At 49.1% G+C, this 26,960-nt stretch overlaps 1 protein-coding gene and 1 pseudogene across 9 annotated transcripts in view; both read left to right on the top strand.

The window, feature by feature from the left end:
* LOC105466075 (leucine rich repeat containing 20) overlaps nucleotides 1–15,055 on the top strand; it is an 87,376-nt gene extending 72,321 nt beyond the window's left edge. For 8 of the 9 annotated variants that reach the window (XM_011714962.2, XM_011714967.2, XM_011714963.2 and 5 more), the window contains one exon: nucleotides 12,531–15,055. In XM_011714962.2, the coding sequence (XP_011713264.1) occupies nucleotides 12,531–12,685 (155 nt within the window). In that variant the 3' untranslated portion in view covers nucleotides 12,686–15,055. The remainder of the gene's footprint in view (nucleotides 1–12,530) is intronic. The other variant, XR_977936.2, reaches the window with a different exon arrangement.
* LOC112423897 (non-histone chromosomal protein HMG-14 pseudogene) lies at nucleotides 7,608–8,071 on the top strand (annotated as a pseudogene).
* Nucleotides 15,056–26,960: the final 11,905 nt, after the last annotated feature.

The following is a 26,960-nucleotide window of genomic DNA, read 5'->3' as shown; positions in this document are numbered from 1 at the left end:
GTCTCGCTCTGTCACCCAGGCTGGAGTGCAGTGGCCGGATCTCAGCTCACTGCAAGCTCCGCCTCCCGGGTTTAGCCATTCTCCTGCCTCAGCCTCCCGAGTAGCTGGGACTACAGGTGCCCGCCACTTCGCCCGGCTAGTTTTTTGTATTTTTTTAGTAGAGACGGGGTTTCACCGTGTTAGCCAGGATGGTCTCGATCTCCTGACCTCGTGATCCGCCCGTCTCGGCCTCCCAAAGTGCTAGGATTACAGGCTTGATATTAGTAGATTCTTAAAACATCCTTTGCTTCCCATCCTGTCAATGGGCGTGCCCACCATACTTCCTGCACCTCACTAGCCCCCTCCTCCCTGGAGAGCACCGATGATCCCACCCCACAGACCATGAGGTGGAAGGATGGTCTTAAAGATGAAAGGTTGAGGTTCAGAGACGTGAAGGGGCTTGCCTGAGGGTGCACAACTTTAAATGGCAGTGCCAAAATTAGGGCCTGTATCCCTGGCCCTTTTCACCCTGCCAAATGGCCCTTCATCAGCAGGAGACTCAGAACTCCAGTCTACCTGCAGTGTAGCTTTTTCTGCAGGCTAGAAGTCAGCCTGCAGGATTATCAAGGCTGTGCAGTGTGCTCCTGGCTCTCTGAGGGCTGGAGCTGTACTATTTCCATTTACTCTGGCCCCACCCCTGCCAGGATGCCCAGTCCAGGGCCCTGTGGAGGTAGGGAAGGCTCAGCCCCTGTCCCCACCTGACTCTGCCCAGCAGGGTGTGGTGGAGTGGTCTGAGAGGTGTGTGTGTGTGACCCCAGAGCCGCCTTGTTGCGGCATGACCCCCTGTCTCCGCCAGGTTACCACAGTCTGCTTGCTTATCTCTTGTGGCATTTTGAAAGGGGGTGTGCAGCTCAGCACAGCACAGCAGGGCAGCCTTGATCTTGGTTGTTTTTGTATCCAAGCACTAGAGCTGCCTTGAGGCTGAGATGTGGGGCCAGGGCTGGCCTAGATTCTCCAGCAATGCTGGAATCAGAGGCCAGCCAGCAGTTCTGGTTACCTCTGTGCTAGGCGCTCACCGCCCTTGACACTTCCCCAGGTCCTGACCCCCTCCTTCTCACAGGGTGCCACTGTGGACGCCACACTGGACCAGGAGAGAGCTCTGGAGCCATCATTTGTAATCATCCTGCTTCTCAGTCAGTTCCACTGATGTGAATCAAGTTTACCCATCAATATTGCTAACAGTTAGTGAGATGGGGGCAAGCTGACCTCAGGGAAGTAATTTTCTGTAAACACTGCCCACTCTGCTTCTACTACTATTGATTACTCTAAACTTCCCACAGACATAGGTGGGAGTCCAGGGTTGCTGTCTGCAATGGGAGGACGGCCAGGCAGTGCCTAGTTTAATTCTGCTTGAGGTTTTCACCCTGCTATAGGCCACTGAGTCCTTGACTTTAGTCCCCACCTAAGACATGAAGCCTTGCAACAGAAGCCCATATACTTGGAGGCCATGGGAAAGTTAAAGGAACATTCCTCTGGCTTCATAAAAGGACTCTAGAACCTCACATCCTACATTCTACGGTCATAGGCTGAAAGAGATGGAAGTAACCCCAGAATGCCCTGTAGACTCAAAGCCTCTCATTATCTGGAATAGTGGAATGTTGGGGGCCGAGTGCAGTGGCTCAAGCCTATAATACCAGCACTTTGGGAGGCCGAGGCAGGCGGATCACTTGAGGTCAGGAGTTCGAGACCAGCCTGGCCAATATGGTGAAACCCCATCTCTACTAAAAATGCAAAAATTAGCTGGGTGTGGCGGCATGCGCCTGTAATCCCAGCTACTAGGGAGGCTGAGGCAGGAGAATCACTTGAACCCAGGAGGCGGAGGTTGCAGTGAGCCAAGATCAGGCTACTGCACTCCAGCCTGGGCAACAGAGCAAGACTCTGTCTCAAAAAACAAAAACAAAAAAGTGGAACTTTGAAAACAACCTGGATGTCCAACAATAGGAACAGGAGCCAAAATGGTACATCCATCCCACGGACTATGATGCAGCCATAGAAAGTCACCAATTTGCAACCTGAAAAGATATTTATGGCATGTCATGAAGAATAGCATGCCATGACATGCTATCCAGGAGGCCATTTGGAAATACATATGTGTGTGAGTGTATATACACACATACACAAACACATTAAACAGTGGGGAAGGCCATATACCAAGACATTAATAGTGATTCATTCTAGATGATGGGACGTGATGATTTTACTTTTGTTCATCAATATCTTTGCATTTTCTAAATTAGATTACTAGTGTCAAAGGGGAAGACTAGGGTAAGTGTTTTATCATAGCCTTGGTCCACAGAGGCCTGGCCCTGACTGGCAAATGTGCACAGAATGGGTGAGGCCAGGGAATGGGCCCCAACTCTTGAGTGTAGCTGTGGTCACAGAGCTGATTAAGCAGCATTGATGGTGGATCTGCTGTTTGCCCAGCTCAGGGTGGTCTCAGCCTGAAGGGACTCGTGGTCTAGTTCAGAAGGTTAGACATTCATTCATCCAACAGATACGGAGCACCCCATGGGCACTGTGCTTTGTGTCACATTTACAGGAGTGAACAGACATATTCACAGGTTGCAGAGCATGGTGCATGACATGAGTGTGGTATAAAGAAAGTGTTCAGAGAGTTTGGAGGGGGATGAAGGGGAGTGGCAAAGGAAGCAGCCTTTGAGCTGGGATTTTGGGGAGAAGCAGGACGTGGTAAGTGGTGATGGGAGCATGGCCCATGGTACTGAAAGTAAAGCTGAGGTCCCTTTCCTCTCCAGGTACAACAGAGTCCAGAGACCACTGTGCTGTCTAGCCTCGGGACATTTATTTAACTTCTCCAAGCCTCAGTTTCCGCATCCACAAAATGCAGATCATTTCATATTCTCCTCTGCAGCCTCCAGCGATCTCCCTCTCTTGTCAGGATGCTGTGAGCATAAACGATCTTTCAGCTTTATCCGGAAACTCCCAGTTGCTTTCTTGGGCTTGTCACTTGTGAGCTTGACTGCTCTGATGTGTTGGTTCTGCCAGCTTTGGCATGTTTGATGGTCCCATCGCTCCTTCCTCTAAGCTGCTCAAATGACTTTTGCAGTTAAACTAGGGGAAAGAGCTATACCTAATCCCTGCTCTGTGCCTGTGAAAGCTATTACTGGCCTTTAGCAGGGTGGTTCAGAAAATGCCACAGACCCCGGAGAGGCCAGCTCTATGGCAGACATGGAAACAACAAGCTGAGACCCCGGCAGTGCCGCTCCCACTAGGCCTGCAGTCATGGGGATGTGTTCCAGGGCTGGGCTGCAGCGGGTCTTTGTGCCATGCCCAGCAAGCCTGTGGCAGCAGCATGACAGGGGGACCCCCCTCCCACCCTCAGAAGTACTAGCCACTGTGGGGGCCACTGGCCTTCCCAGCTGAGGGACAGAGGAGACACGGAGTCCAGAGTGGGGAGGGTCCTTAGCAAGCCCCTGTTCAGCCTCCTCTGGAGAAACTGGGGCAGGATGAGTGGTCTTCAGTAGCAGATGGGAAGAAGGGGTGACAGCAGCTCTGAGCCCCCATTTCTCAAATGGGAATATCTTGACAACTGAGGTTGTGATCTCTCAGCCCAGGCTCCAGCCCTTACTGAATTGCTCAGCGAAACTTGCCTATCACTGTTATCTTCTGGGGGCCAGGGGCCAGTGCAAGGAGACCAGGTTCTGGCCTTGGCCTTGCCCCTCTGTGTTGTGGGTTGAAGTGTATGGGCTCTGGGGTCAAGAACTGTCCTGCCTCCACCACTTACTGGCGTGGGGACCTTGGGCATCAAGAAACTGGGAATCAAGTTTTCTTACCTGAGAAATGGGTCATTGTGAGGAACTGTCTAGCGTAGGGCCTCAAACATCGGTTCCCAGAAGCAGCCCCCTTTGCTGGGCCCATTTAGACAAAGGTGCTACACCTCCTTGCACCTTGATTTCCTTCTGTGTCCAATGGAGGTTGATGCCCCATGAAATAAAAGCCAAGTGCGAGGGGTCTTTCTTATTCTGGGTGATCGGGGCACAGGGGATGGCATCTGTACCCCTGCCCACGCTGCTGGCTGTGCCGCTGGGGAATGGCTGCGACAGAGCTGCTGAATGTGGAGATGCGCAAGAGTCCAAGGAATTAGCCCTTTTCTTCCCGGCCATTATTAGTAGGGAAAATGGGTGCCCTGCTTGAAAGAAGAGATTCAGGAACTACCATAGGCAGCACCTTTCTTTAGCCCCCACACCCTGCAAGAGGCCGGGATGAGTGAGGCCAGGTTGCTGGCAGCTGTGTGATGTGACATTTGCACCCGCATGAGCTCCAGAGAAAGCGAAGGCGGTGAGTGGGTACTCCTATCACTTGTTTTTGCTTTTCCTCTTCTCCGAGGAGTCACGGCTGCTTATAACCCTGCCTTCTGAAAACAGCCTGTCTCTGCGTCTTTTCCTGCCTGAGCCTCCATTTGCCGTGGAGTCCCGGCCTCTCCCACCCCTCCTTGCTGGCTCGCTCACCGGTCACATGGTTCCTGCTCCAGGCAGGTGATGACCAGCACCCCCTCCCCACCCCAGCTGCCCTATAGCCAGTCTTCTTATTGGGGACAGAGCTCCCTGTGACCCCAGCATTCAAGGCCATGGACTGGGCCCCTGGTCTCATACACAGAGCCTGCCTTCAGGGAACTGAGAGGCCAGGTCACCCCAGAGTCTAAAGGTGGGCGAGCTCCTCCTGTTAGGGAATCTGGCTGCCTGTTTATGGGGCCTGGGGACTCCTACATAGCGCTTCTCTGTGGCCAAGAATCTTCTCCGTCTCTGTGTCAGCCCTGCCACCCACTGGCTGGGTGACCCCAGGCAAAATTACTTCCTCCCACTGAGCCTGGGTTTTCCCAACTCTCAGGACCCTCCTACCTCCCGTGTTCTCTCTGCCGTGATCTGTACAGCTTCTTGTCAGTGGCCCATGAATATGAGTGTGTCCAGGAACTTTCTAGTTGGTGCTTTCAGTGGAGGCCAAATCTGGAGCTTTGGCCTTCTATGAGTGGTGGTGAGGGGCTCCAGGAGCCATAGTGCTTTCAGGAGACATCTGAGGCTCAACCCTCATTCCTTTCTATGTGAGCCGACATCCGAGTTATCTCGGTGGTGAACTCAGGCTTGAGACTCTGCTGGCCAAACTCTGTGGGCTTATCCCCAGCGATCTGGGCTGCTGCTCAGCAGATGCAGGCCCCAGACCAGTGACAGGGAGCAGGGAACCTGCACTAGCTGGACACATGTTGCTGGAGCACTGTGCTGTTGTACTGCATGCAGGCGTCTTGTCAACTTCTGGGGCCTCTGTGCAAGGTGGGCAGTATGACCCCATTTTACAGGTGAGAAAGCTCAGGTACAGGGATCCTGCCTGAGGCACCACAGTCACTGGAAAGCTGGGCATATCCTTCTGACTCCAGAGCTTGTTTATCTTAATAACCACCACCCATCCATTCCCAACACGAAGCGAAGGATCTGGGGCCTTTGCCTAAAGAAGGTGGTGGTGTTTTCTAAGCTTCAGGCTTCAGAAGTGTCATGAACAAGAAGGGATAGGTTTGTTCTGTGCTGTGACCCACAGCAGAACAAGGAGGCCTGGAAGATTCCAGATGCAATTTGAGAACATCTCCAGGAAACTCTCTCAGGACAGGTCAGCAGCCTCTTTGAAAGCCTTTGTTGGGATAGGAAACAGGATAGGAAGCTCCTGGGAGATTCAACAGGAATTCTAGAGAGCAGGTAGTGGATGTATATACACATATTCTTTGACAGAGCAATCAGTCCTGCTCCTGGGCATACATCCAATGACTTCCCACACTGGCTCCTAAGGACAGATAGAGGCCTGGGTGTCATCGCTGGCAGAGTAGAGAGGTAGAGTGTGGTGGGTGAACAGCATGATATATTAGGCAGCAGTCAAAAGCAGATGGATTAGATGTGCACAGTCCTCGTGCATGGAATGTAAAACATGGCTTAGTCAGTCACACTTACTATTGGGCACTAATACTCTTCCCCATTGAAAGGAACCAGGACTTCTTGGAGAAGTGGCTGATTCCAGGGCTGGGAACAGGGAAGACTCAAGACATGTCTTCCTAGAAAGTCAGGCAGCGCATCCAGAAAGTGCTGGAGCCATGTCAAAAGATACAGGAGCCAGGCCAAAGGGGCTCCCACTTGTCAAATCTGGACAATTTGAGCATCAGGATAATGAAGTCCAATAATGAATTATAAATCACTAGAAACATAGGAGTCTATATTGATAATAGATAAGTGGAAGAGAAGTAGAATGCTGAGGGCTGTTAACATTGGGAAATCATTTTGCAGCCATCACAAAGGTCAGGTCAGGTGAGAATCTTTAGTGGATGCTAAGTCTAAGGGTGATGAATGCTAAATGTTGGTGAGAACCAGCATTTAGGATATTTGCACGCTCTTAAGATGTGTCCCCACAGACTTCTTGTTAGTTGCAAGGGAGGAAAAAAAAAATAGTAATTTTATAGTGGAGAAGCAAGTTACACATTGATCAAGTGATCAAATGAACAATAAAGATGAACTTGGTGTGCCTCTGATGTGATACCCCAGGAAGGACATGCATCTGTGCAGTCTTCAGCTGAGGATGCGAAGTCTTGGTCGAATCGTGAAGAAACACCAGACAAACACAAAATGAGGAACTTTTAAAAAGGGAAGGGGGTATGACAATGTCAATGTCATAAAAGACAAAGGGGCCCAAAGAGTTAGAAGTAAATGTAATCCTTGATTCCAGACTGGGTCTGGTACTAGAGGGGGAAGTGCTGTACAGGATGTTAGGGCATCTGACCACACTGAACTCTGGGCCATGGGTTTAGATACACATTCTATCAATGTGTGAACACCTGGAATCCTTAACTGCACTGTGGTTATGTAAGAGAATGTCCCAGTTCCTAGGAAATACACCCTGAGGGCCATGATGTATGTATGGTACACTCAAATGATTCAGAAAAACTGTGTGTGTGTGTGTGTGTGTGTGTGTGTAGAGAGAGAAAATGCATGCACAAATGATAGAGCAAATAGGATAAAATGATAATAATTAGCGAATCTAGGCTGGGCATGGTGGCTCACGCCTATAATCCCAGCACTTTGGGAGGCAGAGGTGGGCGGATCATGAGGTCAGGAGATTGAGACCATCCTGGCTAACATGGTAAAACCTGTCTCTACTAAAAATATTAAAAATTAGCCGGGCATGGTGGCACGCACCTGTAGTCCCAGCTACTCTTGAGGCTGAGGCAGGAGAATTGTTTGAACCCGGGAGGTGGAGGTTTCAGTGAGCTGAGATCACACCACTGCACTCCAGCCTGGGCGACAGAGTGAGACTCCATCTCAAAAAAAAAAAAAAAAAAAGGCGAATCTAGCTAAAGGTCATCTGGTATTTTTGCTACTGTTATTATTTTTAGTTTTGGAACATTTTATACATTTGAAATTATTTCCAAATGAAAAAGGAAGGGAGGAAGAGACTTAAGACAATAATATTCAACTTTTCTGAGTAAAAAAAGTTTAAAGGGGAGGAGTGGCAGCGGCCAGGCAGCCCAGTTTCGCGAAGGCTCTCGGTGTGCTGCGGCCCACAGGCACCCAGCACACGCCTTCCCCGCCGCCGGGATGCTCAAGAGGAAGGTCAGCTCCACCGAAGGGGCCACCAAGGAAGAGCCCAAGAGGAGATCAGCGAGGTTGTCAGCTAAACCTCCTGCCAAAGTGGAAGCGAAGCCGAAAAAGGCAGCAGCGAAGGATAAATCTTCAGACAAAAAAGTGCAAACAAAAGGGAAAAGGGGAGCAAAGGGAAAACAGGCCGAAGTGGCTAACCAAGAAACTAAAGAAGATTTACCTGCAGAAAACGGGGAAACGAAAACTGAGGAGAGTCCAGCCTCTGATGAAGCAGGAGAGAAAGAAGCCAAGTCTGATTCATACCATGTCTTACCAGTGGTCCCTGTCTCCCTTCTTGTACAATCCAGAGGAATATCTTTATCAACTATTTTGTAAATGCAAGTTTTTTAGTAGCTCTAGAAACATTTTTAAGAAGGAGGGAATCGCACCTGATCCCATTTTTTAAGTGTAAATGCTTTTTTTAAAGAGGTGAAATCGGACAGGCGCGGTGGCTCAAGCCTGTAATCCCAGCACTTTGGGAGGCCGAGACGGGCGGATCATGAGATCAGGAGATCGAGACCATCCTGGCTAACACAGTGAAACCCCATCTCTACTAAAAATACAAAAAACTAGCCGGGCGAGGTGGCGGGCACCTGTAGTCCCAGCTACTCGGGAGGCTGAGGCAGGAGAATGGCGTGAACCCGGGAGGCGGAGCTTGCAGTGAGCTGAGATCTGGCCACTGCACTCCAGCCTGGGCGACAGAGCGAGACTCCGTCTAAAAAAAAAAAAAAAGGTGAAATCATTTGCTGGTTGTTTATTTTTTGGTACAACCAGAAAATAGTGTGGGATATTGAATTATGGGAGGCTTTGACTGTCTTGGGTGTCGGCTTAACATTCCATAGATGGGGGGTTAGTTTTTATATCCTGTAATACAAAGCATATTAAATGGCGATATGGAGTCAGTCCCGCATTTAATGTCTTGAACATTTTATTTTACTTCTATTCTCATGTTTTTTGGTAGAATTGTTTCCTAAAGAAAACCACTCCTTGATCATGGCGCTCCCTGTCGGAATTGTGTGCACTCTGTAACATCTTTGGTTGTTAGTCCTGTTTTCCTAATAACTTTGTTACTGTGCTGTGAAAGATTACAGATTTGAATATGTAGTGTACATGCTCTTCAGTTGTGAACTGATGGGCCATATGTAACAGCTGACCAACATGTAAAGATACTGGTACTTGATAGCCTCTTAAGGAAAAATTTGCTTCCAAATTTTAAGCTGGAAAGTCACTGGAATAACTTTAAAAAAGAATTACAATACATGGCTTTTTAGAATTTTGTTACATAAGTTAAGAAGTGTGTACAAATTGAAATGTCTGTACTGATCCTCAACCAATAAAATCTCAATTATGAAAACAAACAAAAAAAAAAGTTTAAGACTTTCTGAAACTGAAAGTCCTAAAGACATTTGAGTAAAAGCCTGGCCCATGCTATGTGGTTCCATTTATATGACGTTCAGGAATAGACCAAATTAATGAAGAAGAAGATCAGGGGTATAAACTGGAAAGGGGCACAAAGGAACCCTATTGGGGGTTCTTGAATGTTTTCTATTTTTATCTGGGTGGGGGTCACATACATCTGCATATATATCCGGAAGAATGGAAAGCAGGGTCTCGAAGAGATATTGGTGCACTCCTGTTCTTGGCAGCATTGTTCATCATAGCCAAGTGATGGGAGCGACCCAAGTGACCATTGACGGGTGAACCTCAAGGTTTGTTCATGTTATGACATGTGTCTGAAGTTTCTTCCTTTTTATTCTTCATTTATTTACACGGAGTTTAGCTCTTGTTGCCCAGGCTGGTGTGCAATGGTGCAATCTCAGCTCACTGCAACCTCCACCTCCCAGGTTCAAGTGATTCTCCTGCCTCAGCTTCCCAAGTAGCTGGGATTACAGGCATGTGCCACCACACCTGGCTAATTTTTTGTATTTAGTAGAGACGGGGTTTCACCGTGTTGGTCAGGCTGGTCTTGAACTCCTGACCTCAGGTGATCCACCCGCCTTGGCCGCCCAAAGTGCTGGGATTACAGGTGTGAGCCACTGCGCCTGGCGTTTCTTCGTTTTTAAGGCTGAATAATCCTGCCTTATCAATGCCACATGCCATAACATGGATGAGCCTTGAGGACATTATGCTCAGCGGCATAAGCCCATCACAAAAAGGCAAATACTATATGATTCCACTTATATGAGGTACCCAGGGTAGTCAAATTCATAGAGACAGAAAGTAGAGTGGTGGTTGCCAGGTGCTGGGAGGAGGGAGGGATAGGGAGTTTTTGTTTAAATGGGTATAGAGTTTCAGTTTTGCAAGATCGAGTTCTGGAGATTGGTTGTACGACAATGTGAATGTATTCATGCTGCTGTACTGTACACCTAAAAATGGTTAGGATGGTAAATTTATTTGTATTTTACGACAGTTAAAAATAAATTTTAAAAAAGATTGTTATTGGTGCTTAGTAAAATATATATATGTATATATGTAATATATATTATATGTGTGTAATATATAAAATATATATTATAAATATATATTATATATGTAATACATATTATATATATATAGAAGTGGCCTGAGATCTATATAGTACAGTACCATTTGCCTAAAGTAAAATATGTGCATAATATCCACCAGTGTGTTTTAAAATTAACAACAAAATAACCACAGAAACAAAAACCCCCCAACTCTGGGCAATGTTTTGTGCCCAGGAGAGGACAGGAGCTGGCTCTTGCCATCACTATCGGCCTGAGGTTTTGCAGGACTCCATGGGATGAGGTCTGGCCCCGTCCTGTGCTAGGGTGGGAGGTTCTATGGGATCTGGCTGCTCACAGAGTTGGACCAGGGAAGAGCAGATGCAGCCAGAGCCTCAGTCTGGATAGGGCATGCATCGAGGGCAAGCGTCCTAATCTTGTCTGAGTGATCCTAAAGGTTAGGTGGGAGGAACTATAACAGGTTACCAAGTATTAATATAGCTGCTGCCTTATTCTGGTTCTTTAAAAAAAAAAAAAACTGAGGCAAAATTCACATAACATAAAATGAACCACTTAACCACATAAAGTATACAATTCACTGGCATTTAGGACATTCACAGTGTTGTGCAATCATCACCTCTATCTAATTCCAAAATACTTCTGTCACCCCAAAGGAGTCCCCATATCCTTTAAGCAGTCGCTCCCCAATTTAATTCTGTTTGAGGAAATATTAGTTATTTCCATTTTCAAGATTAGGAAAACAAGGTACGGGAAGTAATACAAATTTTTAGGAGGTAAAGCTGGGACATCAGCTTAGGGCTGTCTGTTAAATTTCACGTCTATGACACTAGGCTGCGCTGCCTCTTCAGTTATAACTGAGAATATTGGACCTGGAATTAATTAATTAGTAGATCACTACTATCTTTATATTTATTACACTGTGGCATTTTTGATAAGTGTTGGAAAATGCCCTAGTATCTTATGTAGGTTAGGTGGATGACAGCTTGAAACTTGATTTCCAAATTCTACACGTTAAATTTTGGAAACCAGAGCTGGGACAGGAGATGTGTTTGTTTTGATTCCAGGGAACATTCCATCTCTTAAGTGATGATCCAACATAGTGATGATCCGATATAGTCTGGAACTTCCCAGATAGCTCTTATGGAGCAGTGATATAAGTAGGGCACCTTATCAAGAGTCCTGATAAACTCAAACTGTAACTAACCTCCCTTAGATAGACCCAAGATAGTCATGTCTGCTTTTTTAGGGACTGTTTAGGGGTATGATGTCATGATACAGAATGGCATTCCCATAGTTAAGAAGTATTTCCATAGGCCACTGTATGCAACTTCCTATCTCTTGGCAAAAATATTCTTTATGCACATAATAGTCTTTGTTTTTTAGTAGTTTTATTGAGCTATACTTCACATACAATACAATTCACCCATTTAAAATATGCAATTCAGTGGTTTTGGCATATTACATTATTTTTAAATTGTGATAAACATATATAACAAAGTGTGCAATTTTAACTTTTTTTTTTTTTTTAAGAAATAGAGACTGGGGTCTCGCTATGTTGCCCATCCTGACTTTGAACTCCTGGGCTCAAGAGATTCTCCTGCCTCAGCCTCCTGACTAGCTGAGACTATAGCCCGACTAATTTTAACCATTTTTAAACACACTGTAGCTCAGTGGCATTAATTACTTTTACCATGTTGCACAACCATCACCACTATCTATTTCCAAAATATTTTCATCCAACAGAAACTGTAGCTATTAAGCAATAACTCCCTAATTCCCCTTCTCCTAGCCCCTGGGAACCTCTGTTCTACTTTCTGTTTCTATGAATTTAACTACTCTGCGTACCTCACATAAGTGGAGGTAGTTGTCTTTTTGTGCCTGCCTTCTTTCTTTAGCACAATGTTTTCACGGTTCATCCATGATGTAGCCTGTATCAGAATTTCGTTCCTTTAAATGGCTGCATAGTATTCCATTATATGTATATATTATTTCATTTATCCATTCATCTATTGGTGGACATTTGACTATTGTAAATAGTGCTGCTGTGAACATTTGTATAAAAGTATTTGTTTGAATGCCAGTTTTTAATTCTTTCAGTTCCACCTAGGAGTAAAATTGCTGGGTTATATGGCAATCCTACGTTTAACTTTTTGAAGCAGTTGACTCTTATTTTTTAGGATGCTTTCCTCCATGTGGTTGTCATATCCTGGTGGGCCTGATGTTGCCTCACATAGGGCTGGGCACCAGGAGCTGAGCCCACGTGCAGTGGGTAATGGAGAGCTGCCCCTCACCATCATGTGCTCAGAGTCCTCCTGGCCCATCGTCCTTCTTTTCTGTCTGGTTGGCCCCCACCGCTCTAACCTGTCCATTCTGTCCCCAACAGATGTGCCCGTGGAGAAGCTGGCCGCCATGCCAGCCTTGCGCAGCATCAACCTCCGCTTCAACCCACTCAACGCTGAGGTGCGCGTGATCGCCCCGCCGCTCATCAAGTTTGATATGCTCATGTCTCCGGATGGCGCAAGAGCCCCCCTACCTTAGGCCACCCTCCTCATGCCCACCCAGCAAGGGACAGAGGCCACTGGCCTATAATCCTGGAAGGGAGGGAGGCCCATGGGAGGCCAAGCTTGGGGGCTGGGGGAGGGTGGGCCGAGCAGCACGTGGTGGGTGGGGTACAGCTGGTCTGGATAGATAGCTTACAGCAGTAGTGGGCTTTGGAATGCCCAAGGGAAGAGGCAAGGTGGGGCCTGCAGCCTGGACTCAGCACTCACAGCTGCTGTGCAAACTCAGGCAGATCTCCTGCCCTCTCTGAGCCTTGTCACTTGAAAAAAAGGGACCCTTTACCTCCTTTGGGCTCCCTGGAGGTTTTTAAGCAGTACATGCCTCCAAGTTACCTCCAGATCAGCAGGCACAAGTGGGCATTGCTGGGTATTTTCTGAGCCTCTGTGGGTTTGAGACCTTGTTTTTAGTGCTGAGAGCCAGTCGCTGCCCTGAGAAGAGAAGACAACCTCCATCTATTTATTGCTTCCTGAGAACTGACCTGGATGCGGCCCTCCGCAGGGCCTGATCTTCAGTCCTGTGGTCCCTGGACTGGCGGGAGCCTGAACTAGAAGTCCTGGGAGAGCTGTGGTGGGAATATGAGCTGGCACTGCTGCAGGGCAAGAACATTCACATAGGAGCCCGAGGACTGGCAGGCTGGGAATGGGGAGCAAGTCTCTTCAGCTCTGTCATTCCCCACAGTTAACAAACTGGCAGGGTGGGAAGTCCTGAGTGCTCCGTCCCTCTAGCATCACTCCTGAGCTGTAGGAGAGGTGACCCAGAGAACAGCAGAGCCATTTGCACCTGCGGCTCTGGTCTAAAGTGATTAGATGGCCACCCTCATCACCGTCCCATCAGCAGCAGCCTGGCTGCCTTGTCATGGCCCCCTGGGGACAGAAGGCGCTGTGGACACCAGATTTGTAGCCAGCCAGTTCCCAGGCCAACGCCCAAAGCCCTGATGACCTAGTTCTTTTGAGGCCCTCAACCTGGCATCTTAGGGTATGGTCAGGCAACAGGGTGACCAGCTGTCCTGGTTTCCCGGGACATGGAACTTTCAGTGCTAAAACTGGGACAGTGCCTGGCAAGCGGGGATGTTTGGTCCCCTACCAGGAGAGGGCCTGGGGCTCTTGCTTCCTGAGAACACCTGTGGCTTGAAGAACCTTGACTGCTTGGTCCTCAGGTATCTACCTCCCAACTTCTCCTCATCTGTGGAGCAAGCCGACTCAGTGCCCCAGACCCCACCTGATCTGCACCTTCATTTGAATCTCCGGAGGCACCTGAGACCCCAGGGCTTGAGGCAAAGCCAGGCCACCCAAATCCTGTGTCCTGTGGACGAGTGGCCACTTTACTACTCCTGAGGCTAAGGTGTTGAGAGCTCAGACCACTGCTCAGAGCAGTAATCCCTGCTCAGAATGCTCCCAGTTCCCCCGTCCCTGCCCAGGTCTCTTGTCTCTTGGCAAGGAACTGATAGTTTGGGCCGTCGTTGGGCCATCACTGAGCTGAGTGCTCAGTATCTCAAGAGACTGTTTATTCTGCTCATATCCCAGGGCCTGGTTGGTCAAACTCTTGGCAAAGGGTTTTCAGGATGAGGAAGTCAAGACAGGATCTGCAGAGCTACCGAGTTCATCGGTGGGTATTGGGGGCAAGTGGGGACTGAAGTCCTGTCCAGGCTGTGCTGGCCCCACCTGCCTTGTGTCCTGGAGTGGGGTTTCTCCTTGTTGAAGATGAGGCATGCTTCTCTGTTGTGCACAAAGGCAATGTATGACCAGAGCCTTGCAACTCAAAGTGTGGTCTGTGGACCGGCAGCGGCAGTGACACCTGGGGGCTTGTTAGGAATGCAGAGTCTAGGCCTCACGCTAGACCTCCCGACTCAGACCCTGCATTTTAGCAAGACCCTCACCTGATTCCTATAAGCACTTCAGAGTTTGAGAAACAAGGACCTAGGCTGGGGATGTCCTCCGAGCAGAGGGTGAAGTTCTCTCCCTGCCACTTCCAGGGAGCCGAGCCTGTGCTCAGCCTCCTCCCTAACCCAGCCCTGGGAGGCCCTTGGCCTGTTAGATTGTTTCAGAGTCTGCGTGGCACTCCTGAGGAAGGGAGTGACCTGCAGTCACCAGGAGATGAGGGTTAGGTGTGCCCGGCCCTCCAGACTTGGCCTTTCTGATTAACCCCTGCATGCCAAGCTGCCTGCTGTCCCAGGTCCCTCACCTCAGGTCTGTGAAGGGGCAGCTTCTGAAAGTTGTTTTCTCCTCTGCTTGGGAGAGTTAGTTTGCCTTTGTCTCGGAAAGTGTGGGCAGCCACAGAAGCCCCCAAATCAGAGCTCACAGTGAGTGAGCCCCTAAGCTTCAGTCTGCAATAAAGAATGCATTGGTTTCATCTGCCTGGTTGGTGTTTGATTCATTCTCACTGTACGGACCTCCTATCGCCTGGGCGTCTAACCAGCCCACATGCAAGAGGGGTGCCCTCTTGTTGAAAGCACGAGGTAAAGAAAGTTGGAACGGGATGAAACGTGGATTATTCACAGGTGGGCACAGGTGCAGCCAAGCAGAATTGGTGCGTGCTCCCCAGCCGCGCTGCTGCAGGATGGCTAAACATCAGGGGAAAACTGTATTTGGGAAAGGATGAAGAGACCCGCTATCTCCAAATTTCTCCCTTACCAGTGCCAGAAATTACTCCCTTAGTAATTTGTTCCTCTGAGTCCATGGTTCTCAAAGAGGGGTCTCTGGGCCAGCAGCATCCGCAGCACCAGGAAGTTGGTTAGAAGTGCAAATTGATGGCCGGGCGCGGTGGCTCACGCCTGTAATCCCAGCACTTTGGGAGACCGAGGCGGGCGGATCACGAGGTCAGGAGATGGAGACCACGGTGAAACCCCGTCTCTACTAAAAATACAAAAAATTAGCCGGGCATGGTGGCCGGCGCCTGTAGTCCCAGCTACTCGGGAGGCTGAGGCAAGAGAATGGCGTGAACCCAGGAGGTGGAGCTTGCAGTGAGCCGAGATCACGCCACTGCACTCCAGGCTGGGCAACAGAGCGAGACTCCGTCTCAAAAAAAAAAAAAAAAAAAGAAAGAAATGCAAATTGTTGACCCCACCCCAGATGTGCAGAATCTGAAACTCGGGGGTTGGGCCCAGAACTCTGTTTTAACAAGCACTCCATGTAGTTCCGATGCTTGCTCAAGTTAGAGAACTACTGCTCTAGGTTCAATGTTAAAGTCAGGTTTTACTTTTTTTAAGTCTGAGAGGCCAACTTAAGTTTTCCTTGAGTTTTAGGCCAGACGCTCCATTGTTTATTATTATTACTATTATTTGAGATGGAGTTTAGCTATTGTTGCCCAGGCTGGAGTGCAGAGGCGTGATCTCAGTTCACTGCAACCTCTACCTCCCAGTTCAAGCAATTCTCCTGCCTCAGCCTCCTGAGTAGCTGGGATTACAGGCACCCGCCACCATGCCTGACTAATTTTGTATTTTTAGTGGAAACAGAGTTTCACCATGTTGGTCAGGCTGGTCTCGAACTCATGACCTCAGGTGATCCACCTACCTCGGCCTCCCAAAGTGCTGGGATTATAGGCATGAGCCACCACTCCTGGCACATCTATTATTATTATTATTATTATTATTATTATATTATTATTATTATTATTTTTGAGACAGAGTCTCACTCTGTTGCCCAGGCTGGAGTGCAGTGGCATGATCTCGGCTCACTGCAGACTCCACCTTCCAGGTTCAAGCAATCCTCCTGCCTCAGCCCCACTAGTAGCTGGGATTACAGGCACATGCCACCATGCCCGGCTAATTTTTGTATTTTTAGTAGAGATGGAGTTTCACCATATTGGCCAGACTGGTCTTAACTCCTGACCTCAGGTGATCCACCCTCCTCGGCCTTCCAAAGTGCTGGGATTACAGGTGTGAGCCACTGCGCCTGGCCCCATTATTTTTACTTAGCAAACACACATAGAGCTTAGTGGGTACCAGGCAGTGTCTTAGCGCATTAGAGATATTAACTCATTTAATCCCTATAACAATCCTAGCTAGCTTTGTGATTTGGACAAATCTCTTTTCCTCTCCAGGCCCGGTTTCCTGTCTGTAAAACTAAGGAGCTGCACCAGGAGACCCCCAAGGGCCTTTCCAGAACTCATATGGTCACTATTTCTTAGCTCCTGAAGGCCCTGTGATCACTTATAACTGTCCCCTGTGGATTAGCCTGGACTCAGGCCGCTGGCCTCCCCCACCCCAAAGGTCAGAGGTCAGAGAGAGGACTCCCACCTGTGTAGTTTCCTGTTGAAGGATGCCTCACCGAAAACATCACCAGATCCACCTGTTAATCAGGGGAAGCTGATCCTACTTTTCCTGCTCGAACTTGACAGTTTTCCTAGTGCGTCAGACTGGGCAGGACAGTCAGGAAGTGATGAGAGATTCCAGGACAGTCAGGAAGTGATGAGAGATTCCAGAGTTTGGTTTTAGGTGGGACTTTGAATGCAGAGAAGGAAACCTTGATTAGGATTGGGTAAAGATCAGGACATAGTTTAGGATCGGTGGACACAGCAAGGGGGGATTTTGAGGCAAAGGGTTCAAAGAGTCTTGGTGCGTAAACTGTCTTTTGATGCGATTAAGAGTTGATCAGTTTGATCATTCTGATCAATCACTTAAAGCAAATGCTTTAAATGATTCCTTCAGAAGGCCCCTGAAACGAACAATAAAGTTATTTACAACTTTGTCTTCCCAGGCAAGAGTTTCTAGGACTAGTACTGTGATGCTGGAAAAGACAGTGGAATAATGTAGACAGGAAGCTGTGTGGGGCTACAGGATTCTAATTGTAGTCTCACCCAAATACCATGTTGTACCCCAGAGCCCCGCTTTGGATCTGCTCTTCACACGAGATGTGCCCGTCCCTTTGCAGAAAGACAGTCCTGGGAAGCGAGAAGCAGTTCCTGACAGGGCGAGAATTGGCAGCTGTCCCAGAAGGCCTCGGCAGAGTCCTGAGCCAGATGTGAAGGGCAGGAAGGGCAGGCCTGGGGGAAGAGTGTGACTCAGGTCACTGGGCAGGAAAACCTCTCCAGCCCATGAGCGGCCAGGCTATGCTCTGACTATGTGTCTCCAGGCCAGGCAGGCTCGATCCATGCCTGAAAAGGGACACAGCCCAGCTGCATTAGGTCCAAGCAGGAGCACCCCTGGAGCTCCTAGTGTTTATCAGCACCAGCACCAGGCAGGCACTGGTATGTGGTTTTTGTTTGTTTGTTTGTTTGTTTGTTTGTTGGGTTTTTTGACATGGAGTCTCACCCTGTTGCCCAGGTTGGAGTGCAGTGGCGTGATATTGGCTCACTGCAACCTCTACCTCCCAGGTTCAAGTGATTCTTTTTCTCAGCCTCCCAAGTAGCTGGGACCACAGGCGCCCACCACCACGCCCAATTAATTTTTGTTTTTTTTGTTTTTTAGTAGATACAGGGTTTTGCCATGTTGGCCAGGGTGGTCCTGAATTCCTGACTTCAGGTGATCCGCCTACCTCACCCTCCCAAAGTGCTGGATTACAGGTGTGAGCCACCTCACCCGGCCAGTGTGTTTCTCGCTTATCGTTAACATCACCCCTCTTGGTGCCCACTCTATGGATGAAGAAACAGGCTTAGCACATGACTAGGAAGGAGCAGAGCTGGGGTTGGTTTAAACTGGGTTGCAAGTCCACGGTCTTTGCTGTGAGCCCCAGGCCCCTCAGGAGGCCGGCTTGGACTGAAGTGGTTGATTGCTTTCTTCAGCTGACACGGTCCTTCTCCCAACCCATTCCTGTGAAAAGACCTCTCTGAAGCTTTACTTCCCTCATCTATAAAGTGGATGCCAACACTGCCTTCCTTAATCCCATAGGATTAAGAACAGGTGACAAAGGTAAGTGCATCAGCATGGTGCCCAGGTCACACACCAGAGAGTTTCCTCTCACATCTGCTTATGCCCACCCTTGTGTGGGCACAGCCTTTAGTGCCCAGATAAAAACCTCACTTCTTCTCAGTGCCATGCAGAGCTGCATGCCACACATACCTGGAACTCATCTGGCCAATGGGAGATTTAGTCCCACAGAGGATGAGAAGATTGACAGGTCCCCACTCCCTCCATCTTCATAGTTCAGGAATCTACAGAGGCTCTGTCTCAGGCCTTTGAGGATGATGAAACACTCAAGGTGTTGGCTGGGAGCCAACTGAAGCCCTTGCTACCCTATGTGTGTACATCCAAATTAATGCCTGCAGAAGCACCTGGGGCACCCTGCTTCCAGGAAGCACTTAAGTTGGGGTGCCTTCCAGGGTGCACACTGCAGGACTGCCTCAGTGCATGCCTCCAGCGGGTGTCACTCACAATGCAGTCTCAGTAACTGGCATCATTTGCATAGAAAATTGTGAATGGGCCACCTGGCGCTGTGCTGGGGCTGGTGCTGCATCTCTGGACTATTTCCAAGAGAACCAATCATGGGAGCTTTCTCAAATGCAGATTACCAAGCCCACATGAGCCCCATTAAACCAGACTCTGGAAGTAGGACCCACACCTCTGCACCTTAAAGGGTCCCTCCCTATTCATCCTTCACGCAGATGAGAGACCTTCTAAATCCCAATTCTCTCATCTGCTCCGAGCCCTGCCATGGCTCCCCACTTATTTCAGTATAAAAGCCAAGGCCTCACCATGGTCTTCAAGTTCTGGAGTCATCGCCCTCTGTTACTTCTGTGGTCTCTTTCGTACTCCAGATACACTGGCTTCCAGCTGGTGCTCCAGCACGCCACATGCGTTCACGTCTCAGGGCCTTCGCATTTGCTCCCCACAGCCCTCACACACCCACCGAGATATTCCCATGACCAACTCCCTTATTTCCTTCAAGTCTACTCAAACCAAGGTCTACCCTAACCACCCTACTGTGGCCTGCCCCATTGCACTCCTGTCACTTTTATCGGCCTTAACCTGCTCACCGTTTCCTTTATCTATCGTGCTTCTCCAATATACGCTATAATTTACTTATATCTATTGCTTCTTGTCTGTCTACTCTCGCTAGAATAAAATTCCTGTGAAGGAGGGATCTTTGTCCTTCTCGGTTTCTGCTGTGTCTCCAGCACCTGGAGTGACGCCTGGCCCATAGTGGGTACACATGTATGTTTACTGAATGACCGCATGGACAGATGGTTGATGTGCACTGATGCTTGTGGGCCTCTGCTTGTGAGAGAACTGCCGTGTGGTATCCACCTGCCAGTCCAAGTTCAGGTCCCTGTGCTCACCAGCAGAGTCCGCTTCCACAGGACTGAAAAACAGCAGGAAGTATTCCTCATGTTGGTCTTTCCAGACACTTGCAAGCCATGGCATTGTGGCTGGGGCTTTTCCTAAGTGGAGTGGCCAGGAGTCGGTGTACGTGAGCTGAGAGAGAACAGTCAGTCCCCAATGCTGTCCCTTAGCCTGCCACTGTGCCTGAAAGCCCACCAGGATGAGACTGCTGCTGTTGATGAGGCATTGCCCTGTCCATATGATCTTATTTTAACCCCTGCCAGGAGTGCTGTCCTGCCAGGATTCAGAAGGGGATTCCTAGTGGACCAGCCCTTGCTACTCAAAATGTGGACCTCAGAAGATCAGCATCAACAGCACGTGGGAGTGTTTTAGAACGGCAGCGTCGGCCGGGCGCGGTGGCTCACGGCCTGTAATCCCAGCACTTCGGGAGGCCAAGGCGGGTGGATCACTTGAGGTCAGGAGTTTGAGACCAGCCTGTCCAACATGGTGAAACTCCATCTCTGCTAAAAATACAAAACTTAGCCGAGCATGGTGGTGGGCGCCTGTAATTCCAGCTACTCGGGAGGCCGGGGCAGGAGAATTGCTTGAACCCAGGAGGTGGATGTTGCAGTAAGCTGAGATCGCGCCATTGCACTCCAGCCCAGGCAACAGGAGCGAAACTCCATCTCAAAAAAAAGAACTATATTGTCTAGGTCTCTCCCCAGGCCTATTGAATCAGAATCTGCATTGTAACAGGATTCCCATGTGATTTGTGGCATGAATGTCCTGCCAGCTGATAAACTCAAGTTGGGATTATTTTTTTCTGCTGGACACCAATTCATAAGTTAACAAGTAACCTCACAGAGTCTGTGCCTTTAATTAATAGTAACTAACAAAGTTACAGTGGTACATTCTTACAGGCAGGACTGTTGAACAACGTAGTAGTAGTAGTAGTAGTAGTAGTTGTAGTAGTAGTAGTAGTAGTAGTAGTTGTAGTAGTAGTTGTAGTAGTAGTAGTAGTAGTAGTAGTTGTAGTAGTAGTAGTAGTAGCTGTAGTAGTAGTAGTAGTAGTTGTTGTAGTAGTAGTTGTAGTAGTAGTAGTAGTAGTTGTAGTAGTAGTAGTAGTAGTTGTAGTAGTAGTAGTTGTAGTAGTAGTAATTTTCATCTTTGTCTCTTTTCTAGATTTTGCATCATATTTCCTTATAATAGATTCCCCTGGGAGGGTATCTTGAGCGTTAACATTCCTGGGACCAAGTTTATCAGCTGCTCCATGTTTCTGTTAGAGAAAGGCAAGAGCTACCCAAAGCTTAAGGTGAAAGGAAAAACCTAGAGGTGTCAAAAAAGAGTAGAGGAAGTGAAAAGCATCAATAAAAATACGTGCTAGCCGCTCACCAGGTGTCTGTGACCACACTAAGTGCTCTCCACTTCTCACCTCGTTTAACCCCCATAACAACACGGAAGGCAGCTACTATTATTTCAATATAGATGAAGAATCTGGGGAGAGGAGGAGGTGGACAACCTGGCCAAGATCAGACATGAGTTGAGGTTGGCGGTGAGGGGCACAATTCAGATCCAAATCCAGCCATTTTTTTTTTTTTGAGAGACAGGGTCTCACTGTGTTGCCCAGGCTAGAGTATAGTGGCACAATCTCACTGCAGCCTCAGAATTCCTGGGCCCAAGCGATCCTCCTGCCTCAGCCTCCCCAGTAGCTGGGACTACAGGCACGTGCCACCATTCCCAGCTAACTTTTAAATTTTTTTGTAGAGATTGAATCTTGCTATATTGTCCAGGCTGGTCTCAAACTCCTGGCCTCAAGAGATCCTCCTGCCTCAGCTTCCAAAGCACTGGGATTACAGGTGTGAACCACCATGCCCAGCCTCACATCCAGAGCGGAGTCCATGTATTGTAGAATTGGTGTCCAGGGCCCAGTAAATGGTTTACAGAAGGCCCCATCTAAGCTGGAGGAGTCCCAGGGCTGCCCCAGCCATCCCAGATAACTGCCCACCTCTTCCTAAGAGGCTTCACCACTTTCCCACCACCTTTTAGAGATGTGGTTTTCCTGATACAGTGGCCTGAATCCTTCTTGACCTAGTAGTGCCCACCCCAAAAGCTCTCATTGCCCTCACCCAGGGTGCAGGACCCCAGACAGAGCGCTGGAGTTCCTCAGGACGTCCCAGCCCATCCCAGGAAGACTCCTTGCATGCAGATTCTCCAGAGGAGAAGGTGGGCTGTCAGAGGGGAAAAGTTCTGATGCAAACCTCTTCTGCTTCATAGATGGGAACCCCGAGTTCCAGAGGGAATGTTCCACAGTGGTCAAGGGGCAAGTGGAGCAACCCACCCAAGGACGTGCAGGGAGTTGGTGGAACCCAGAAGAATGCCCAGGTTTCCTGGCTGCATGCCCTGGGTTCTTTCTGTGGCCCTCACTGGGCACTGGGGTTTGGGAGCTCCTCTACGTGGCACTCCTGGCATCTCCTCTGTGGCCACTGCGGCCCTGGCTGTGCTGTGGAAGTGAGTCAGCCATTGGAACCCTCACTTGTCATTTGTTAATGCAGATAATGACGCTGACCTGCTTCCCTAGGGAGAGCTGACTAATAAGCATTTTAAAACCTTTTGAAGCAACAGCTCCTCCTAGGCTGGAGACCGAGGGATGCCTCCTGGCTCCTAGGAAGGGACCCCACTCCTGCCTAGGCCTCAGCCTCTCTGCAGCTCCCCTGGCCTTGCTTTTCAAGGGGACAGTCCATCCTTTCACACCACCATAAACAAACACACTGAAAATGCGGGGGATGTGCTGGGGGTCTGACTCCAGGCGCCATATTTTCACCACACAGAGACCCCCTTCTCTGTGGATTCTGAGCCTTTTCAAAATGGTAGCTACACCAATGGCCTTCCTTGTCCCAGAGGCCCATGTGCATTTCCAGCCAGAGATAGACTGAGTCTCCATGGGAGGTGCCTGGCTTCCCCACCACAGGGGAGGTATCCCGCAGGGTTCTCTTGGGCCTCATGCCAACTCTTCTCCCGGGCACCTACCAACCTTCTCAGGCATCTCAGAACATGCCTCCAACTCTGCTTAGAGGATGAGGAGTATGTGTGAGGCCAACACAGGCCTTGTGGGTTCCATCAACACCCACTGAGGGCCTACGACCAGGGAGGATGCTAGCACGGGGCCTGGTGCTGTGCAAGAGAAAGGGTCTCTGCTCTTGGAGGGCATTAGGGACTGAATGTGTCCCTCAAAATTCCTATATCGAAGCCCTAACCCCACAATGTGACTGAAGATAGGTCCTGTAGGAAGTAATGAAAGTTAAGCAAGGTCCTGGGGTGGGGACCTGATCCCCTAGGATTAGTGTCCTTATAAAAGGAGACACCAGGGAGCTTCCTCTCTCTCTTGTGTGCACACACCGAGGAAGGGCCGCGAAGGGGTGTCTGCAAGTCAGGAAGAGTCTCCTCACCAGAAACCAAGTCAGCTGGAACCTTGATCCGGGACTCTTAGCTTCCATAACCATGAGAAAAAAATTTCTGGCTGGGCATGGTGGCTCACGCCTGTAATCCCAGCACTTTGGGAGGCTGAGGTGGGCGGATCACAAGGTTAGGAGACTGAGACCATCCTGGCTAACACAACGAAATCCTGTCTCTACTAAAAATACAAAACAACAACAACAAAAAAAAATTAGCCGGGTGTGGTGGCACGCGCCAGTAGTCCCAGCTACTCAGGAGGCTGAGGCAGGAGAATCGCTTGAACTCAGGAAGTGGAGGCTGCAGTGAGCCAAGATTGCACCACAGAACTCCAGCCTGGGTGACAGAGTGAGACTCGTCTCATAAAAAAAAAAAAAAAAATATTCTGCTTGTTTACCACCCAGCCTGTGGGAAGTTCATAGACTAGCTGGGGAAACAGGCATGGGAAGAGAAATATGGCTAGAATCTCCCGAACAGTAATTTTGAAATCTTGCTGCATGTTGGAGTCACCTGAGAATCTTTAAAAACTCCTGATCTGGGACCGGGCATGGTGGCCCAGGCCTATAATCCCAGCACTTTGGGAGGCCGAGGCAGGTGGATCACTTGAGGTTGGGAGTTCGAGACTAGCCTGGGCAAAATGGTGAAACCCCTTCTCTACTAAAAATACAAAAAATTAGCCGAGCATGGTGGCATGTGCCTGTAATCCCAGCTACTTGGAAGACTGAGGCAGGAGAATTGCTTGAGCCCAGGAGGTGGAGGTTGCAGTGAGCCAAGATTGCACCACTGTGTTTTGAGACAGAGTCTTGCTCTGTCACCCAGGCTGGAATAAGCAAACTAACTAACTAACAAACTGATCTGGTTCCCACACTGTGACAATCTGATTTTATTCGTATGGGGTGTGATGACTTCAGGTCTCCCCAGGAGATTCTAAAGTGCAGCAGAGTTTGGGAATCACAGATCTAAGAGCTATTCTAGAAATGTGGGAGCAGAGAGGATGGGACAAGAGACAGGCTGATGGGCAGGTGAGGAGGGGGACAGGAGAGGGAGCACAAAAAGATAGCCAGCAGAGGGCATAGCACATCCCAAGGTATGGAGTAATTAGCGGAACAGCAAGGTGCTCAGTGAGGAGCGGGTCAGGTGGGAGGGAGAAGCGGTAGGATTGGAGGGTGGAGAAATGGACAAGGACTGGGCCGTGGGCCTCTTGGGTGGCCTGCGGAAGAGATTGGGTTTAACCAGGAAGTACCTGGAAGCCTGCAGGAGAATGGAAATAGATGATGAGGGGCATGATTTGGGGAGATCACTGGGGAGAGTATGGTGTGTGGACCACAAACAAGGTAATCATTCATTCATTCACTCACTCATTCATTCATGTCTCCCGCAGTTGCACGAACTCTATGAGACCAGGAGCCTTGTGGCAGGTGAAAAGCTGAGAGGGGTTGCAGCAGTGATTCTCTATCTTGCCTGCATGTCGGAGTTGCCTGGAGAGTTTTGGAAAATCACTGATGTGCAGGCCCTGTGCAAACAGAGATGAATACAATTGAACTGGCCTGATTCCATAGAATCAAGTAAGCTTCACTTAGTCTTTGTTAGAGGCTCAGTGCCAGTTATTTTTCTTAAACCTCCCCTAAATGATTCTAATATGCAGCCAGGATTGAGAACTCCTGGTCTCTAGAGATGTTAAGAAGTTGAAAGAGGGTTTAGAGCCAAATTCAACCCATAGATACATTGTTTGGCCTGCACCGTGTTTAAAAATAATTGTGAATTTGTTGCCCAACATTTTTAAATTGGGAGCTGAAATTTTTTATGAAAAATATCTAGAGGCCAGGCGCGGTGGCTCACACCTGTAATCCCAGTGCTTTGGGAGGCCGAGGCAGGCAGATCACTTGTGGTCAGGAGTTTGAGACCAGCCTGGCCAACATGGTGAAACCCTGTCTCTACTAAAAATACAAAAATTAGCCAGGCATGGTGACATGTGCCTGTGATACTAGCTACTTGGGAGGCTAAGGCAGGAGAATCACTTAAACCTGGGAGGTGGAAGCTGCAGTGAGCCAAGATTATACCACTGTACTCCAGCCTGGGCAACAGCCCGAGACTCTGTCTCAAAATAAAAAAATAAATAAAAATAAAAATATCTGGATTTCTGGCTTTCTGTTGTCCCCTTTGACTGCCCTCACTACTCCTGAGAAAGTCTGATTCTGAGATCACCCTCTACCTTCTCCTCCACTGCTCCTTTAAGATGCTTTTCCAAGCAGGTGTCCACATGGAATCCAGTGGGCACAGGAGGCTTTCCCCTTTTAAAGAACTTCTCAGTTCTACTTTCTTCCTGCCACCTCCTGGCATCCAGCTTTTCAGATGGAAATCAGTTTCCAGGATGGTGGGGCTTTCTGCACAAAGGCTCCCTAGGCCACAGCGCATGTTCCCAGCTGTAGCTGTTGGAGGTGGGGTGGGATGGGGAGCAGCTCCCCTGAGGATGAAGGTGCAGGTCAAGCTCTTGGCCAGAATGCATGCAGCTAGAAACCCTGCAGGCCAGGGAAGTGGTGGGGCTCCTTGAGATGGACGGGGATTGCTTCTACACCTTGGATGGGTGCACCCTTAGCTTTCTCAGATGCTCTCCCAAAGGGCCAAAAAAGTTGAGGGAGGCAGGGCTAAGGTCCAGCAGGGCAAGCGCCCAAGGAGTCCAGGGGAGTGTTCTTGGTCTCTCTCCTCCACTCTAGCTGTGTAATATTGGGCAAGGCATTTCCCTTGATGGCTTCATCTGTAAGATAGGAGCAATCGTGACTTGTTTGACTGAAAGACTCTGCATCCAAGGTTCAGGGCAGAGAAGCGCCCCAGCCCTGCAGTCAGGTGAACTTCGGAGAAAAGCGTGATCTGCGATGGAGAATAATGTGGCCTCAGGTTTCCCAGGAGCTGCTTTGGGGTAGGGAGGTGTCTTGGTTTCCTAGGGCTGCCATAACAAAATACCACAGACTTAAACCAGTGGTCCCTAACCTGTCTGGCACCAGGGACTGGTTTTGTGGAAGACAATTTTTCCACGGAAGGGGGGTGGGGGTTGATGGTTTGGGGATGAAACTGCCACCTCAGATCATCAGGCATTAGATTCTCATAAGGAGTGTGCAACCTAGATCCCGTGCACGTGCAGTTCACAGTAGGGTTTGTGCTCCCAGGAGAATCTAATGCTGCTGCTGATCTGACAGGAGGTGGAGTTCAGGCAGTAATGCTCACTTACCTGATGCTCACCTCCTCCTGTGTGGCCCAGTTCCTAACAGGCCATGACTCAAGGGTTGGGGCTTCAACAACAAAAATTTGGGGACCCCTGGCTTAAACAACAAAAATTTATTTTCTCACAGTTCTGGAGGTTAGAGTCCAAGATCAAGGTACTGAAAGGCTTGGTTTCTCCTGAGGTCTCTGTCCTTGGCTTGCAGAGGACCACCTGCTTGCTGTGGCCTCATATGGCCTTTCCTCTGTGCATGTAAATTCCTGGTGTGTTCTTCTCTTCTTTTTTTTTTTTCCTTGAGACAGGGTCTTGCTCTGTCACCCAGGCTGGAGTGTAGTGGTGTGATGTCAGCTCACTGCAGCCTCTGCCCCCTGGGCTCAAGTGATCCTTCCACC

Source organism: Macaca nemestrina, chromosome 9 (assembly GCF_043159975.1).
Source record: "Macaca nemestrina isolate mMacNem1 chromosome 9, mMacNem.hap1, whole genome shotgun sequence".
Classification (NCBI taxonomy): Eukaryota; Metazoa; Chordata; class Mammalia; order Primates; family Cercopithecidae; genus Macaca; species Macaca nemestrina.
This window is presented reverse-complemented; position numbering and strand designations above follow the sequence as displayed.